General features: G+C 32.6%; 1 protein-coding gene across 1 annotated transcript in view; it reads right to left on the bottom strand.

Annotated features, from left to right (window-relative positions):
* The window catches only part of LOC134716539 (apolipoprotein(a)-like), an 83,663-nt gene that overhangs the window by 16,873 nt on the left and 48,686 nt on the right, over positions 1–18,104 (bottom strand). The window contains exons 20-27 of the mRNA XM_063579548.1: positions 16,001–16,246; positions 12,270–12,452; positions 10,653–10,892; positions 10,123–10,242; positions 7,884–8,117; positions 6,660–6,901; positions 6,411–6,468; positions 1,122–1,241 (exon numbers count right to left, since the gene is read on the bottom strand). Of these exons, the coding sequence (XP_063435618.1) occupies positions 1,122–1,241; positions 6,411–6,468; positions 6,660–6,901; positions 7,884–8,117; positions 10,123–10,242; positions 10,653–10,892; positions 12,270–12,452; positions 16,001–16,246 (1,443 nt within the window). The remainder of the gene's footprint in view (positions 1–1,121; positions 1,242–6,410; positions 6,469–6,659; positions 6,902–7,883; positions 8,118–10,122; positions 10,243–10,652; positions 10,893–12,269; positions 12,453–16,000; positions 16,247–18,104) is intronic.

Genomic DNA, 18,104 nt, shown 5'->3' with positions numbered 1-18,104 from the left:
GCGGCGGCAGGCTATAACATTGTACTTTTTCGTTCGTATCACATGTATCAATTAAACTGTATTGACATCTTCCCTGTGTCAATTTCCAATTCCAATAAATGGTCTAAACAGACAACGCGAAAACAATAAACGCTTTGATTATTGTTTTGATAACTCAGAATTTTTCAAGATATCACTTATATTTTTAAACAAAATTCAGCAGAATAACTTTTGAGAACTAGCAATGAAAATCGATAAATGTTTATTTCCGCTTAGTTTTACCATGTTTAATACATTTATAGACCTAGTTAAGTAATTTCCAATCAACTATATATTTTGAAGTATGAAAGCTACAAAGGAATATTATTCATATGATATTTGGATAAAGTTCATAAACGTCAAAATACAAAAACCAAAAAATTCACAAAACCTGAAATATCGAATGATAACGTGTTCTTGCTATAAACAAACATAGACAAAAAATATAACTACAAATTGTACTTCTTTGAAAATGCAGATTTTCCAGATTTTGTTTACTAACTGTAAACTTTTTGTAAACAAAAAGTCATACTAACTACAAAAAGGGACAATACACTATTACCATCGTGTCTTAGGGTCGGTGGAATAATACCAAAGTACAACTGAACCAGTTTGATTTATAAATATGATAATGTAAAGATATATTTTGTAAGTTGGAATTCGAAGTCAGAGAGGAATGTTGTCTCTGTTTTATAAATGCAAATTGAATCGTCTTTGTTCGACCCGGTCACTTATCCTCGTCCGAGTTAGATTAAGAGTGAGATTAGGAACTTTATGATGAGATGGTCTATCGTTTACAGTCATAAGGTGATGAAGTGCAAAATACCCGCCGTGCCGACGAATATGTCCTCTTTCCAGTTTGAATTCAAGTAAAAAAATTTGTTGGTATTCTCTAAAATTCAGTGTTTACTATTCAGTTTTTGAAAAGTTGAAGTTCATTATAATATCAATGTCTATATCTTAGCGATAATTCCCATTTGTATATAAACGTATAATTAATGAATAAGAGTGTAAAAGTATGGGAATACAAATTTTATCAACATAAATTGTTAATTCGCAAACAAACAAAATGCTGCGCAACATAAACAAATAATCCTACTTACCGTTAGAATTAGGATTCAACCAAGATGTACAGTTTGTAATTAAGGTGACGATCAAAATGCTGAATAATATGGAGGACTGCATTGTTCTAGGAATAGTGGTGTCTTTTACATATGGTTGTTCTTTTTTATATTAAAATAATTAGACAGATTAGTGGAATCAACACTCGACAAACAGTGTATTGTGATATATCAGGATGTTAAGTTTACCATGTTGTTACATAACATGATGATCCATTTAAAACCTTTATTTTGATTGGCTGGTAATAATGCCAAATATTTCAATATCATATTCTATTTCCGTATAAAATATTACAGCTGTGACTGCAACTGATATCAGTGACACTGTTAAAAAATCATTTGTTGTAAAACAAACAAAAACTTTTTTAAGCTAGATATAACTGTTAATTTCATGGTTGTAGCATAATAATGTAGTAATAATAAGTATTGATTAATTTTTCTTATAATTTTATATGGTTATTTAAGCGTTGATCATTTTTAATATGAAGCGCCTCCGCGCTTTATATATGATGTGCTTCGGGCATCGCTTTAAACCTCTATAAAATTCTTAAAAGAAGCAATATATTAGGAATTAATCAAATGAAAGTAACTGAAAATGCATTGATTCGTGAAATATTTTTTCTATTTCACTGTAAAATAAGTTTGATATGTTTATTGATGAATTCCATTTAAGAAATAAAAGTAGTTGATACAAGCTATACTTTATTGCAGTTTAAACACGGATAGGCATAGGCATAATATTCGCGATTATTTTTGCCCTAGCGATAGTGAGGGCTACAATAACACTACTAAATATTGCCTTACATCAATTATTTCGATTCTGATTAGGACAATTAATTTCTATGTCCGATGTGTATAAGCGTAGAGCGTTTGTGTAGGCTCTTTCATAAACCTCCCTTTTTTGTTTGTAAACAAGTAAACAACTGGCAATGTGATTTTTCAAAGGGATGAGTTTTGAACAGCCACCATCATATCTAGGTCAAATATGTCAATTTCGAATTTCAACACATTACAGTCATAAAAAATGAATAAGTAACAACATGTGCACCATTTAAGAGTTTGAAAGTGTTTTAAATTGATGAAATATATTACTTGCATGCCAATTTGATAAAGTTCATTAGTCTGCAGTAGTCAATGTACGCATGTGCAAAATTTATTTATTGTATTCAGAGCATGGGTTTATTCCCAAAGCGAAAGAAGCACGTCATATTATAATTTGTCATAACATCTTCTTGATCAAGAGACTAGAATAGAACATCTTCGAAACCATATTAACGCAAAGCTTTAAAAAGACAAGTCAGATAATGAAATTTTATGATCAACAGAAAAATATAAATAAAAGGAATACACGACAAAGTGTGTTAAACTATTGATTAACATAAATATAAATGCAAAAGTAGTATACTGCTGTTTAACAGTTATGTTTCGATTTAGCAAACACTAATCAGGGTAACATACTAAAACCGAAGGAAACACATCAACAAAAAGAGGAAAACAACAGAACAACGGAAACACTGTACTACAACAAGAGCAAATGCAAACATATATAGATATAAGAAAATGTTGTATGAATGCCTATGCGACAACTCTCCATCCAAGTCACAATTTGTTAAACGTGATCCATTATAGGTCAAAGTTCGGCCTTAGAGCACAAAGAACAGCAAGCTATAAAGGGCCCCAAACATGACTGATGGACAACCATTAAAACAGGAAATCAACGGCTTAATCTACTAGTCTACAAAATTGAGAAACTAGAAACACTTAAACAGACTGTAGATAACAACTGCCATATTCCTGTCTTTGTGCATGACATTTTAATAAAATATAGAGAATTGAACCTGACCAAACCTCTTGCTTATATGAAAGTGTTGAAATACCGCTAAAAAGAAAACACTGTGTGATAAAAATACAGTACAGACAACAAAAAACTGGCCTCGCCGATAAAGATTTCGTGTTTTCGTAAGAAGTTTCAACTTTCAAGTTTAAGTCTACAACAAGTTACATGTTTGTATTTTTTTCAAACATCTTTGAATATATTTTTTATATTACAGATTTGACAGCAACACATGTCTTACAGGAGAAATACAAATAATCAAGTCCCAAAAAGAGAGTATATCTTTTAAATGAAATCTGCTTCGACCTAGTTATCAGTAACTCCGATAATATTCTATTGCATGGTGCTGTTTGTGTGTTATTTTTATTTGTTATGTTGTGCATCGTGCCGATCGCATGAATCAAAAATTAAACAACAGCTGAATCTTACTTTTACTGTTTTTACCACGGTCTAAAGTTAGGATATGTATGACCGCTAATAAACTTATTGAAATCCTGTAATTGAGTGATCGTCGTTTCATGCTTACTTGCTTACTTTGTGCAAGACTAGTATTTATGTTTCGTTATAATTGTATTTTGAGTGATATTAATCTCATATCAAACCAGTTACCTATACACTATAGCAGTACTAAAATATTTCTACCTTTCAATTCTGTCCCTCGATCTTATCAAGATATTGTATTTCCTTAATTCTTCTTCAGTTGGTGACGTTGCCTGAATGATGTATTCTCTGTATACAGCAACCGATATCACAGTGTGAGACGGTATGTTTTCATATCCGGGATTAAATGGTTTGAGCTTTCTATCTGGAAGTGCGACCATTTTTTTTTACTTCTATATGAAGGTGTTTATTCTTCCGTTTTCACCTTTTATTACTATATATCAGTAAAGTCTGGTTTAACTAAAACAATGTAATTTGCTGTCTCAATCATTTCATGTTTGGAAAATTGGGAAGAAAGTTCGCATTGGAATACTAACTACTTGATAGTCTTAAATGAAACAACAAAAAGAAAATAAAAAACAATGTGTTGACTCTTTTATTGCATGTCCTGTTAGTGTAACAACTGATGCAGTATGTAGTTTCACAAAGAATATTTATTATAGAAATAATACATTTGAGTATTGAATCATGTTTTTCGTTGTTGCAGTTTTATGCAGATTATGACACACGTTTTACCCTTTCGATATATATAACTATTCACTTCTTAATATTATTGACACGGAAGATATGTTTATTTATAGTTCAAACTGGCTTGGTTTCAGTAATTGCAAGAAATCATCTATTGATAGTTATTCCTTCTTGTCTAATTTTTTTCTCTCGCCCATTGGTCCCTTGCTTTTAAGTTTTCTAACTTACAACACTACCTCATCTCAGTATTGGTATATAATATATATAACACATATATCATCGTACGGACAGACTTCCAACCTGCAATCCTTTTTGCTATACCTTGTAGAACATACCTATTATTACTAAAGTAATGGTTTCTCATACCGAGTATGCATGAAATAGTTGCTCCTGGACGTTCAATTTAGGGGAAATGTAGTTTATCAATCTGTCAACTTATTTATTTAAAAAATCAAGTAAGATCTTTTCAGTAACATTTTATACAGAAAGAGTTACGTGTACGATGTTTATACGAGTTTTTATGCTAAGATCGATTGAACTTTGTCTCATAAAATTGCCAACACAGACACATTCGCTGGTGCAAATCATACTTTGTAACAAAACAAGTATGAAGTTAAGGAAAATTGACTTGAAAATGTATGATTGTTTATTAAAAACATATTTTCTTTTTGAGATGGTGGTATTATGTCCAAGGAAATAAGGCTTTCCTCTTGGAAGCACTATCCTTTATTTAAAAAAAAAGTTTGTATATACTTTTTTCGAAAAATTTCGATGACAATGTTGATAACATCTGTCTGTTTGAACGGAAATGATGGATACAAACACTTCAGCATCTACGTATTGGGAATATATATTGATTCTTTATAAAATTGATAATGGATATGGGGAATTAATCAAAGAGACAACAACCAAACCAAAGAGCAGAAAACAGCCGAATGAAACTAATGGATCTTCAATACAGCGAGAGAAAAAAAACCAACAACTCAAGCTGGCCCTACACAAAAATTCATTTTTTAAGCGCTTTGGTTATGTTACGATAGTCGGTAAGAAAAATAGTTGCTCAGTGTGCTAGTTATCTAATAGGTTATATACGGTGTCAATAATTTCATATGGAATAAGACAAAGAGAGAGATAAGAACTGTGCAACTTTTTATATCCCTCTGTTGATACGATTTCCCAGGGCGTCTGTATCTTATAATGGTCTCATTAGTGGTCTCTGTTTAAAAAAAGCTGTTGCTAAACCAGTAGATCGTTATGGCAAGGTGGCTTGAACTTTTTGAGAATTACTGACTTCGTCATATTTTAATTTACTGTCAATCCAATCCTCCATTCCTTGTTTATTCAATAACTTATGAGTTTCATTACGCCATCAGATGGGTGACCACTTGAAATTCAGTTGCGGGAATTAGTTTAACTTTTGTTTACAAATGTTATCTGCGTCATCTTCACTTTGTCTTAGAAAGACATATTTTTTCAGTCCTAACAGGTAGGGATATCTATTTTAAAAATACACAGACAGTACGAATATATGACCTTGCACGTTAAATCAGTTAGTTCCTTGAGTAGCCACATTCTCTATGCGCTAAACAAGTAAAGAATCATTGACACGATGTTAGGTTTACATGTATCAGTGCCTGTTAGCTCCCAAAATCATCTCTTTGTCTGTGCTAGTCTATACTTCCTGTCCTTTGTTGTTCTCCTAATATGTTTTACATCGCTACATTTTGGTTGATTGTTAGAAAAAGAGCTAGACATAAAGCAGACTTCCTTCTGACCGTTAACATCTTAATCCAAAGTTTAATGGAGAATGTGATAAGTCAGTCAATATCTGAACAAGGCACAATTGAGTTTATGGACACCCATTATCTATATAAGACCGACATTAAAGTGTCAATTGTGTTTTTGTTTCTTTTTGTCTTCAAGGTAAATGTTTAAGTGTAAACTTTTGAGTAAGTATATTGTTGGTCTTTTTTTTCTTCTTCAACGGAGAGGTTTATAATACGAGTATACTTTTTTACTCTTTTATTTGACGATTTCATTTTTTACCAGTGGAATATTCAATATAGAGTGTATCAATTTAAGAAAATCATATTACTTTACAGAGTTTTCAATATTGTATATGTTTTTAATACCTATACTTCTAGTGAGCAGTTCCCCAAAAAATCATTTATCTATCAAATATCATAACTGATTTTATTTAATCATTGGTAAATTGAAGATTGCGTCAATGTGTGTGCATTGATTGTCCTTTCTAGCAGAAAAATCCAGAGAATGCATTCTTGTGTGGCATTGCTTAAAACCTCTCTTACTCATTTCTGATTTGGGATTACTAGGCGCATACATCTTTCTTTTTTTTAAACTGTAATACTATAAAACAGAAATTCAACACATTACTTTAATGATAAAAAGAATAGAGTACAAGTACAAGTAGTCTGTGAGCAGAGAGGCGATTATTCTGTATCTTTTCTCATATAGATGATAGTAAGAATTTGATTGTTAGTTAAATTATAGCAAACATTTAGTCCATATCAAGTATACATTTGTGTAGTTCCATGTTAACAGAAAGGAATGTCACAGTAATCCCATCTTTTATCAGAATCGGTTGTATAACACCAAGGTTTTTTCTCGCCAGCTCCTGGATTTCTACAGAAGTCCTCTTGATCGCTAATATAAGTATATGAGTGAGAGTGTGGTGTTTGATCAGCCCATTTTTGACACGGAATACCATCTTCTGTTTGACGAACATTACCATAGTATTCAATACCATTATCTGATTGAAGGCACTGTTTGGCAGGCGTTGCTGGAAAAGAAGTTTGATACATATTTTTAATTGACCCGCTGCAATTAAACTTTTTTTGTTAAGCAAACAAAATTATTTTCATTTTTATAAAAGGACAGAGTTTCAATCTTCCTGCGATGTACATAATTTATAATTTCAAGGCAATAACAGAAAACTATTTTTTTTTTTTATTTTTTTTTACAAATATAATATACTAATGACGGCTTATGAACAATTACAATGCAATATAGCTAATATTTCTAAGGGGCACAACTTTTTTAAAACTCTATGATGGACAATGATTTTATAACTCGTCCTAGACATTGATTATATAAATCTTGATAAAATACTGGCAAAAAATATACACATGACAGCGCTAACAATGAAATTTTTCATACGATTAAAACTATTTTCAGGGGATATCATCTAAAAAATAGTTGATATTTGGACTAATTTTCCAACTTGTCTGAGACCTTGCTAGTATAAACCTTTGCTATAAGTATCAACAAAATCTTGTAAAAATTGTACATGTGATAGCACCAACAAGACAGGACTTGCAGCCGCATGGACGGACGGACGCCAAGTATTTCGTTATTCAACGTAATTCGTCACGCCGAGCACACCAAAAAGAAGCCTATGCTAGCCAATCTATGTAAACTGAATAATATTTATTATTTTTTGTTTTGTTTATGCTATTCTTAAATGAGATCATATGCATGTTGCAGTGATCTATTTGAGACCCTCCGGTAACAGCAAACTTTTCTCAATTCCAATATTTATACATTTGGCATACTGATTCCTGTTTATAATTGTAAATTAACTAAATCTTGATTTTTTTCCAACGTTAAGTAACATATGAATAACTCTTCATATAATAAAAGGAAATCATTAAAATCAAATCTCCATTTATAATTTGTACTTCATCGTAAAAGAGTGAAGGACACTCGAGACAGAAGTGAAAAGAACGTTACGTCCTTTGAATGCTGGGTATATTAGTACTTACTACAGAATGGAACGTCACAGAAGTCATATCGCTTGCTGGAAGTAGTCGTATAGCACCACGGTTTTTCATCTTTGTCTGGATTACGACAGAAATTCTCCGGTTGATCGTGTTTGCTATGAGAATGAGGCTGATCTGAAGACCACATCTGACAAGTAAATCCTCCAATAGTTGTGTTTAGTTGTCCTTGGTAGTCATATCCAGCTATAGACCTCTTGCAATCGTCCACTGATGGAACTAAAATAAGATTTTTTTTTTTTTCATATGTCGGTTTTGTCTATGTATGATCTTAAATATCGATAAGCTTTATTAAGACAATGAAATATTGGCTTCATTCTGCTACTTTTACAGTAGCTCATTTAAAAAGACTGCTACTGCAAACACAGTGCGTTAGAAGACTTTTTGTTCTCTACCTACGACGCTACGAGCAGACCGTTTGAGAAGTCAAAGAAAGTAGAACATTGACAATTTCTTTAATAGGACTTCTGCCATGTCTTTATACAACATTGCCTATGAGAGCAGAAATCTATGGTATACAAAAACAAGACAACTGATATCTCTCACTCCACTCTGAAGTAAATGTATTATAACAAAGTCAATGTGAGACTTTCTTTGATATTATTGTGTCTGGGAGACACAAATGATGCCCCTGTTGATGCAAAGTTTTATTTTAAAATTTCAAAAGTTGATCATGGGAGCACATAGGTTTGTGGTTTACTGAAGAACTACCTCTTAAACATACAATTACTCAAAATTGAAAAAGTTCAACTTTCTCCCAAAAAAGCAAATATTAATAAAAATCAAAATCCTGACCACGTGCACTTTCTCAACATATGTACAATCAGCCAGCAAAGTAAAAAATTCGTATCATTTAAACTGAAGTGGAAGTTATCCGGAAATGCTATACGCCTCTTTTGCAAGTATATTCTCCAAAATGACAAAGTGAAACTATCTCCCATAAGAGCAAATATTATTTTAAATCAAAACCTTGACCGCATACACACCTTTAATAACCTGTACAAACAGACAGCAAGATGAAAAATTTCTAGGAATCAAACAGTAAGAGGAGTAATGCGGAATATTAATATACCCGTTATGGGATCGATGGACGGCCGGACAGGGGTAAAACAATATGCCCCCAAAATTTTAGTTGCAGGGGCATACAAATTTGTCTAAAAAAACATACATTTCATTGATAACTTATACTAGAGGCTCTAAAGAACCTGTGTCGCTCACCTTGGTCTTTGTGCATATTAAACAAAGGACACATATGAATTCATGACAAAATTGTGTTTTGGTGATGGTGATGTGTTTGACGTTCTTACTTTACTGAACGGTCTTGCTACTTACAATTATCTCTATCTATAATGAACTTGGCATATTAGTAACAAAGGAAAATATTTTGTGAAAATTGACTATAAAGGGCAATAACTCCTTAAGGGGTCAACTGACCATTTTGGTCAAGTTGACTTATTTGTAGATCTTACCTTGCTGACCACTATTGCTGTGAAAGTTTCTCTCTATCTATAATAATATTCAAGAAAATAACCAAAAGTAGAAAAATTTCCTTAAAATTACCAATTCAGGGGCAGCAACCCAACAACTGGTTATCCGATTTATCTGAAAATTTCAGGGCAGATAGATCTTTACCTGATAAAGAATTTTAACTCGTGTCAGATTTGCTCTTAATACTTTGGTTTCAGAGTATTAAGCAAAAATCTACTTTTTACCCCTCAAGTTTTTTTGCCATGAAGGCCATCTTGGGTCGTCGGCCGGGTCACCCTTCACATTTTTTAAACTATATACCCCAATGATGATTGTGGTCAAGTTTGATTTGATTTGGTCCAGTATTTTTAGAGAAGATTTTCGAAAAATTAACGACGACGGACGACAACGACGGAGGACGGTCGCCAAGTGATGAGAAAAGCTCACTTGGCCCTTTGGGCCAGCTGAACTAAAAAACTGATAACAGCACAATTCACAATACAACAGTTATATAAGAAGAATGAAAAAAAAAACAATTTCGTAACCGTGAGTTGAATAATACATTTTCGTTATAAAATATCTGCCATGTGTTTATATTATAAATTTTGTTTAAAATAACTTTTTGCCATGAGCGAACCTAATGAATTTATTTTTTATATCGGTTTCATGTGACTGTAATTATCATAATATGTTTCACATGCAGTAAGGTTGCAACTCCAAGTTCAGGCAATGTATTATTTGAAAATTGTTATCGTACCTTTCACTTCACACCGATCACCTTCATATTCATTTGGACACTGACATGTAAAGTCACCGTTTAATGTATCCTGACAGGTTCCCCCATGTACACAAGGGTTTGTTGAACATCCTTTATAATCTGAAAAGTATAAAAAGCATTACATTAATCATAAAACGAATGAAGTAATTCAAGGTCGTTAAAAAATTCCGTATATAAAAAGAATTAGGACAACATTCACTTACTCTAAAAAGTTAAATCAGAAAAATACTGAACTATTTAGAAAGAAAATAAAATCGGAAAGTCCCTAACCATGGCAAAATTCAAATGTCAAAACACATTAAAAACGAATGGACAACAACTGCCATATTCCGGACTTAGTACAGACATTTTCAATTGTAGCAAATGGTGGATTAAATCTGTTTTTATAGCGCTAATCTCTTACTTTAAATGTACACTATAATTCAAATTACATACACTGATTGTACATGAAGGACTTTTATTCCTATCAGTGAAACATTTGTAGTAAATGATAATAATTATAGCCTAACCACAAAAAGGAATGTCACAGTATTCTTTTTTAACATCCGGGTCTGTCGATAAGCACCAAGGACTTGAGGAACCATCTGGGTTCCGGCAAAAGTTTTCCTGGTCCTCAAGGTACCAGTAATCATGGTCATGTGGTTGTTGGCTGTCCCAACGTTGACATTCAGAACCAGTCTTTGTCTTTGCCATACTTCCAAAATAGTCCGTTCCCTTTCCAGTTTGCAAGCACTCTTTTGGCGTATCAGCTGTAATGATTATAATTTAATAAAAATGATTGTTTGTCATTTAGTTCAATCAAGTACCTAACTTCTAATTACAAACATGTTTTCTTAAAGCAAAACAAACAACTGAAAAATATATTTGGCGTTTCCTCATCTGTTCTAGTCGGTTGACTCTGGTCTATAATTGTGTACTTTTTACACATTGTGACTAGCATGGAGAGATGTCTCAAAGAATCTCATACCGCATCTTCTTATTTCTATTGTATGGTGTTTTTTTCCAAATTTAAGTGAATTTATATGTTTTGAAGTTTGGATGTTCTCGCAGTGTTGACGACTGGCTGGCTTGCTGGCTTGTTTGTGCTCTTTGTTTTTGAAACATAACTAATTTCCATTCTATTTTTTTTTTATCTCATTCTTCTAAAATGAAATATATTTGGGTAACTTGTCTTCATCTTTTCAATAAACTGATATTATTGGGTTTTTTCTAATGGAGTTCGTTTGTTCAAAGTTTAGTTTTAAAGTTAGCTATTGGTATCTGCATTAACCTTTATGTCGGTTCACTTGTCTCTTTGTTTGCAATTGGTTGCGTGAAATACTGTAATTTCCCTTAAACAATAAAAAAAACCCAGATAATTTCAAAGTTTATGTAACATTCAGCCGAAAATATGATTTCTCTAACGAAAGACAAAAAAGAGTTGTTGTGAAGATGTTGTCGAGGACGTTGCATCAAAACAAATTAAGAATGCATAGAAAATTTCTTTCAATTTTTATTTACAATCAATTAAAATGTCAATGTAAGAAAATTCAATAATTTAAGCGCAGAAATATATATAACTCGTGAGCGAATAATTTTGAAAACAAACTCATACGTCACGCATATCATTCAATTGACGTGTTGTTCGGTCACTCGTTAAATCTATTTTATAATTTGATTTTTTCCCTATAGCCAGCTTTTTTTAATTGTTTTACATTAGTCTTTTTTCGGGGCCTTTTATAGCTTGCTGTTAGGTGTGAGCCAAAACTCCATGTTGAAGACCGTATTTTGACTTATAATGGTCTACTTTTACAAATTGTGACTCTGAGGTATTATAGTTGTCTCATTGTCACTCATACCACATCTTCGATTCTTATACCTATTTTCAATGTTTACGTTGTTTATGACTTGTTTTCAGTATATTGCTTTTCTGTTAATTCTATTTGCATTAGTTAAATATATTATCTGCATGGTAGACAAATATTTATATGGTTCGAGAATTCATATTTGCATTATAGGTAAAATAGCTTCAGAACATACATTTTTCTTAAATACATTGTCGCATAAGAAACACGTTGTCTTTATATCAAAGGAGATACATATTGATCATCAATATGTCGAAAGTGTCAGAAAAACTCTTTACTTACTGCACTTAGCTATATCACACGTATCCCAGTTTACGATAGAGTCGTCCACGTAGCACCATGGTGAAGAACTGCTTCCACTACCTATACAAACCCCATTATTTTTGCAAGTTTTCCCCTGTGTTGTTGTTGCTTTACTTCCCAAGTAATCGTAACCATTTATAGACCGGACACATTCTTGTATATCTAATTCAATGAAGAAAAAAAATCATACAATGATATGCATGTTTGTTATAAGAAAACCAGCTGTTAAATTCTTATGAGAAGTGTGTTTCTTTTGATGAGAAATGTATTATTTTATTGTTAATGAATGTTGAGAATTGTTTTTAGACTCCGTAGTATATATATTGCGTACCAAACCTACAACACAACTCTTCTCTTCAAATATTTCAAAATAATTACACTTTAAATACAACGTGATACAGCTTTCCTGGAATAACCCTATTAAAATGGTACATATCACCTTGACTAATATTAATTTGTCTCATTTAATTTTCATTTAATTTTTACAAAATTTTTACTATGACTCTTTGACAAAAATACAAAAAATTCAAAATATTTGAACCAACCACTTTATTAAAAAAAATCGTTGGTTATATAGCAGCTTGACAATCACTAATAAACTCATCATATATACTAGGATTGAAACTTTATATTTACGCCAGACGCGCATTTCGTCTACAAAAGACTTACTTACAGTTACTCTCCAATCAAAAAATGTTTAAAAGGCCAAATAACGTACAAAGTTGAAGTGCATTGAGGACCTAAAATTCCTAAAAGTTTTGCCAAATACAGCTGATGTAATCTATTCCTGAGGTAGAAAAGCCTTAGTATTAAATAAGCATAAAAAATTGATCATTGAGAAGCTTAATATTTCCTATATAAAAGAACGTTGTTGAAACGTTTAGCTGATTTTTACAAAGTTATTTCCCTGTAGTGTTCGGTACCACCTTAAAGAAAGTTCGATCCTAACAAATAGAAATCCAACGATGAATTAACTATTACATACTTAGTAGACCTTTATGACAAAAACTGTAAAAGGAACATCAAAGAACAGCCAAATTCACTAAGAAGAGTTTTGTTTCGGGAATCCCAATAATTCTATGTTAACAATTTAACAATGAAAACTAAACCCAATATCAGAACCAATATCATTTTCTAATATCCAATACGACCACTTTTAGCCTAAATGTATAATATTGATATGTGAAAAATATATAAATATGTAAACAGAAATATAAATACGAAGGTTTAAAATGATGCTGATTAGACAACTATATTAGAGACCGCAGAATGTTGATTTAACAAGTAGTCACTATACAGCATCCAAAAAAGATATTGCAAAACGTCAAAAAAATTAGACAGTGTCGAACTCAGAGTACTCGGAATGTTTTAAAGTTAGTTCAAAGCCAACTGCATAAGAAAGTCAATCATGTTTTCCATTAATAATAAGTCAATCAGAACACATACAAAGGCTTTATTAGAGTACAGATGGCATACACAGTAATCGATAGTAATAACCTTGTGTAATGTCCATATATAATATAGTATTCTAGACATATGGTTTCCAAGTTTTATACCAATAAATTATTATTTTAGTTTTGATATTAAAAAGAAATAATTGGCAAAAACCGATGAAAACAACAATAATAATACAATGTTACAGTTACTATACTTATGTTTTATTAACAACAACACCTTACACTTCCGAATGCACATGTAGATGAATGTACTTTCAATATGTATTTCAGTGCATTTAATCTATAAAACATTTAAGGATGGAGCTAACAATTGTTTGACATAATATTTTTGAATTACCAAAGTAAAAGATGCACTTGAGTTAACAAAACCTAAAATCTTAAACATGATAAAAACCTGTCTCAATTAGGTGCAAATCTATACTATTAAACGAGAAGACCTAATTTTGGGTGTCGCTTCTCTTCTTTCCACAATAAATCAATCATCATGCCTCTGTGTCCTAGGGGTACAGTGCATAATTGCATTTGTCATCCATTCATATGATTATTCAGATTTAGTTATTTTGGGTGAACAAACGAGAAAAAAGACGTCCGGATATGTTTCCGTCATTGGGCGAAATTTTAAGTCAGATTAGACTTCCGGTTTGCGTTTTTCTCTATACTTTGAACATACATTAATACTACGAATACAGTGTATTTTCTGTCTTATATCCGTCATTGGACGAAATTTAAGTCAGTGTCTTATATCAGTCATTGGACGAAATTTAAGTCAGATTAGACTTCCGGTTTGCGTTTTTCTTTTTACTTTGAAACAAATGCATATACTACGAATAAAGTGTTTTTTCTGTCTGATATCATTTTCAAGTTTACTTTCCACGACAGTCACAGGGTTTAATAGAGAGGGTCTGAATAATATATCAATGGCTGATGTGGATCAATAATTAAACTGAGAATTGACTGCATGTAAAAAGAAAATACACTTTCGGGACGTCTGGAACGGGTGTTTTTAAGATCGAAATTTCGGGATTGACCATTTCGGGATCCGGGATTTCTTTTTTCGAATTTCGGGATGTCGAGATATTTAAGTTGTATAATAAATTCAGAAGCTCGGGATTTCATGTTTTTAAGCTCGGGATAATGGGATCAGGGCCCCTCCGCAGTGGCGGATCCAGAAATTTTCATACACAGGGGCCCGTTGACTGCCTATAAGAGGGACCCGCTCCGGTCATGCTTCAGTGATTCCCTATATTTAAGCAACCAATTATTTTTAAGAAAACGGGGGCGGGCCCCCTAAATCCGCCTCTGCCCGACCCCCCTTTAATGAATGTTCATAATATGCAGATAAGCGCTAAAAGTATTCATGTGTCATTAAAATTAATAGAGAACAAACAAACAAAAAAAAGGATTTTTTTGGTGGAAAAAGGAGGAGCCGGGCTAGAAAAACAATTATCCTGTCCCAAATTACCAATAACTTTTATACCTTTTCTGAAATTCTCAAGTCACTAAATGTTTTACCAAAAAAAAGAAGATGTGGTATGAATGCCAATGAGACAGCTCTCCACAAGAGACCAAAATGACACCGAAATTAATATTTAAAGGTCACTTTACGGCCTTCATCAATAAGCAAAAGCCGATACTGCATAGTCTGATATAAAAGGCCCCGAAATGACAATGTAAAACAATTCAAATGAGAAAACTAACAGCCTTATTTATGTACAAAAAATAAACGAAAAACAAATATCACTGAACCACTGAATTACAGGCTCCTGACTGGAATGTTCATAATACATGTACACTAAATGTATGTTCATAATGAAATTAATAGAAAACAAAAAATGGGAATTTTGGAATTAAAGGAAGAGGTTTAAAAAAAACATTTTCCTGTCCCCAAGTACCTATGACTTTTGATACTTTTCCTGAAATTCTCAAGACATTAAATCTTTTACAAAATCTTCCTACAACACTTTATATCCTTTCAAATACGCTCTAAATGCCCGCGATTTCGCGGGTGTGTTCTAGTATATTTCATAAACTAAATATATCCCGAAACACTTTTACACAGTATGTATATGAAACAGATACGCCAATAATAATTTGATACGTCAGACGCGGGTTTTGTCTACATAAGACTCATTAGTGACGCTACGATGATAATGGTTAGAAAGCCAAACAAGTATAAAGTTGGAGAGCAATGAGGGAACTAAACTTTCAAAACGTTGTGCCAAATACGACTGAGGTAAATAAGTGTATGCTTACGACAGTGTGGAATTTCGCAAAAGTCCCATCGATCGTTGGGATCTGTGGTATAACACCATGGCAAAGGTTCATCGCCTCGAGTATTTCGACAGTAGTTTTCGTCATTGTCATATGTATGATAAGTATGTGAGTGTGGAGAACTGGAATCCCAACGTTGACATGTTTTCCCGTATTTTGTTTTACTTAGTGTTCCAATGTAATCTTGTCCAGTGGCAGATAAAAGACAATCCGACTTCACAGGAATATCTGAAAATACAGTGGAGATCAGTTCTAACCTCTCATTAAATCTGTCAGAATCAGTCAGGAGAACTGTTCTAGGACAGTACGTAGAACTGTCAGCCTGACACCTTTTAGTCAGTTCTAGGTTAGAACTGTTCTAGCTAGAACTGACTTGGTCAGTTCTAGCTAGAACTGATTTGGACAGTTCTACCTAGAACTGATCCTGACAGTTCTACCCTAGAACTGATCCTGACAGTTCTTCCTAGAACTGACCAAACCAAATCTTTGGTCAGTTCTACTTCTAGAACAGTTCTGCGGTTAGAATTGATTACAAATTCTACGGCTAGAATTGATTTATAAATGGCATGCCTTTATAAATCCTACTGCTAAAATTGATTTATAAATTCTACGGCTAGAATTGATTTATAATTTTTAAGAAATCTTTGACTAAATATAAAGGCTTCGACAAAAAAAAACGATTATTATTATAAAGAGTTTTGCTATTTTGCCGGTTTTATTTCAAATTTTTCGTCGGCAAGAGAACATGTTTAACCTCGCCATATTCTGCATGTATATGTGACTGTTCCAAGTCAGGAGCCTGTTATTCAGTGATTTTCTTCTGTTGATGTATTACATAATTTATTTGTTTTTCTTTCATTTTTTGAACATAAATTAGGCCGTTAATATGGGAAGGGGGGGGCATTATTATTTCAATTGACGTACATTCTGGGAGTAAGGAAGGCTTGTTTTACATAACAACATTATCTGACCAGTCACCTTTATAATGTAATACGTTGTTCCGGCGGATCCAGCAGTTTTAAAAGTAGGTGGGTAGGTGGGGGGTCCCAATCCAGGAAAAAAAGGGGGGTCCAACTATATGTCCTCATTCAAATGCCTTGATCCTCCAAAAAAGGTGTCCCCCTCTAGATCTGCCATTGATCCACTATAAACTTAAACTGACCATATTTGATTTCATCATATAAATCTATATACATTTAGCTGCACACTGCAGGAATCCAGTTTATTTTTAGGCAAGGATACCAATCATATTGGAAAACCTTAATGATTTCAAAATTTTATTTGCACTCAATTTATAATACTAGCATGTCCTCTTTTAATTTAAAATATTGAATCTTAAACAAATGTGATATCTGTTTACGAGTAGTTTTCATACCTGGGATGGACCAAAAAATACAAAAATCTTTTGACCACATCAATCTAAACTGAGCTTATTTGCTCTTTCTTTCTGCAAATCTATGTAGCTGCACAGTAATTCAGTTATAATTTTAGGTCAAGAGGGACTGTAATATACAAGTTACAGCAATATTGGAAAACAATGACTTCAAAATTTTGTTCGCATGAATTTAAAGTGCCAGCATGTCCTCTTTTTATTCAAAGTATTGAATCAAAAACAAATATCAGTAGTTTTCATACTTCAGACTGAGTCGTGTAATAAAATCTTTTGACCGCATCAATCTAAACTGACCTTATCTGCATTTTTTTCCTGCAAATCTATATAGCTGCACAGTAATTCAGTTATAATTTTAGGTCAAGAGGGACTGTAATATACAAGTTACAGCTATATTGGAAAACAATGACCTCAAAATTTTGTTCACATAAATTTATAGTGCCAGCATGTCCTCTTTTTATTCAAAGTATTGAATCGTAAACAAATATTCAGTAGTTTTCATACTTCAGACTGAGTAGGGTTATAAAATCTTTTGACCGCATCAATCTAAGCTGACTATACGGTATGGGCTCTGCTCATTGTTGAAGGCTGTACGGTGACCTATAATTGTTAATGTTTGTGTCATTTTGGTCTTTTGTGGATAGTTGTCTAATTGGCAATCATACCACATCTTCTTTTTTGTCTAAAACCGACCTT

The sequence above is a fragment of the Mytilus trossulus genome, chromosome 4 (assembly GCF_036588685.1).
Source record: "Mytilus trossulus isolate FHL-02 chromosome 4, PNRI_Mtr1.1.1.hap1, whole genome shotgun sequence".
Lineage (NCBI taxonomy): Eukaryota > Metazoa > Mollusca > Bivalvia > Mytilida > Mytilidae > Mytilus > Mytilus trossulus.
Note: the sequence above shows the minus strand (reverse complement) of the source record. Positions and strands in the feature narration are given on the sequence as shown.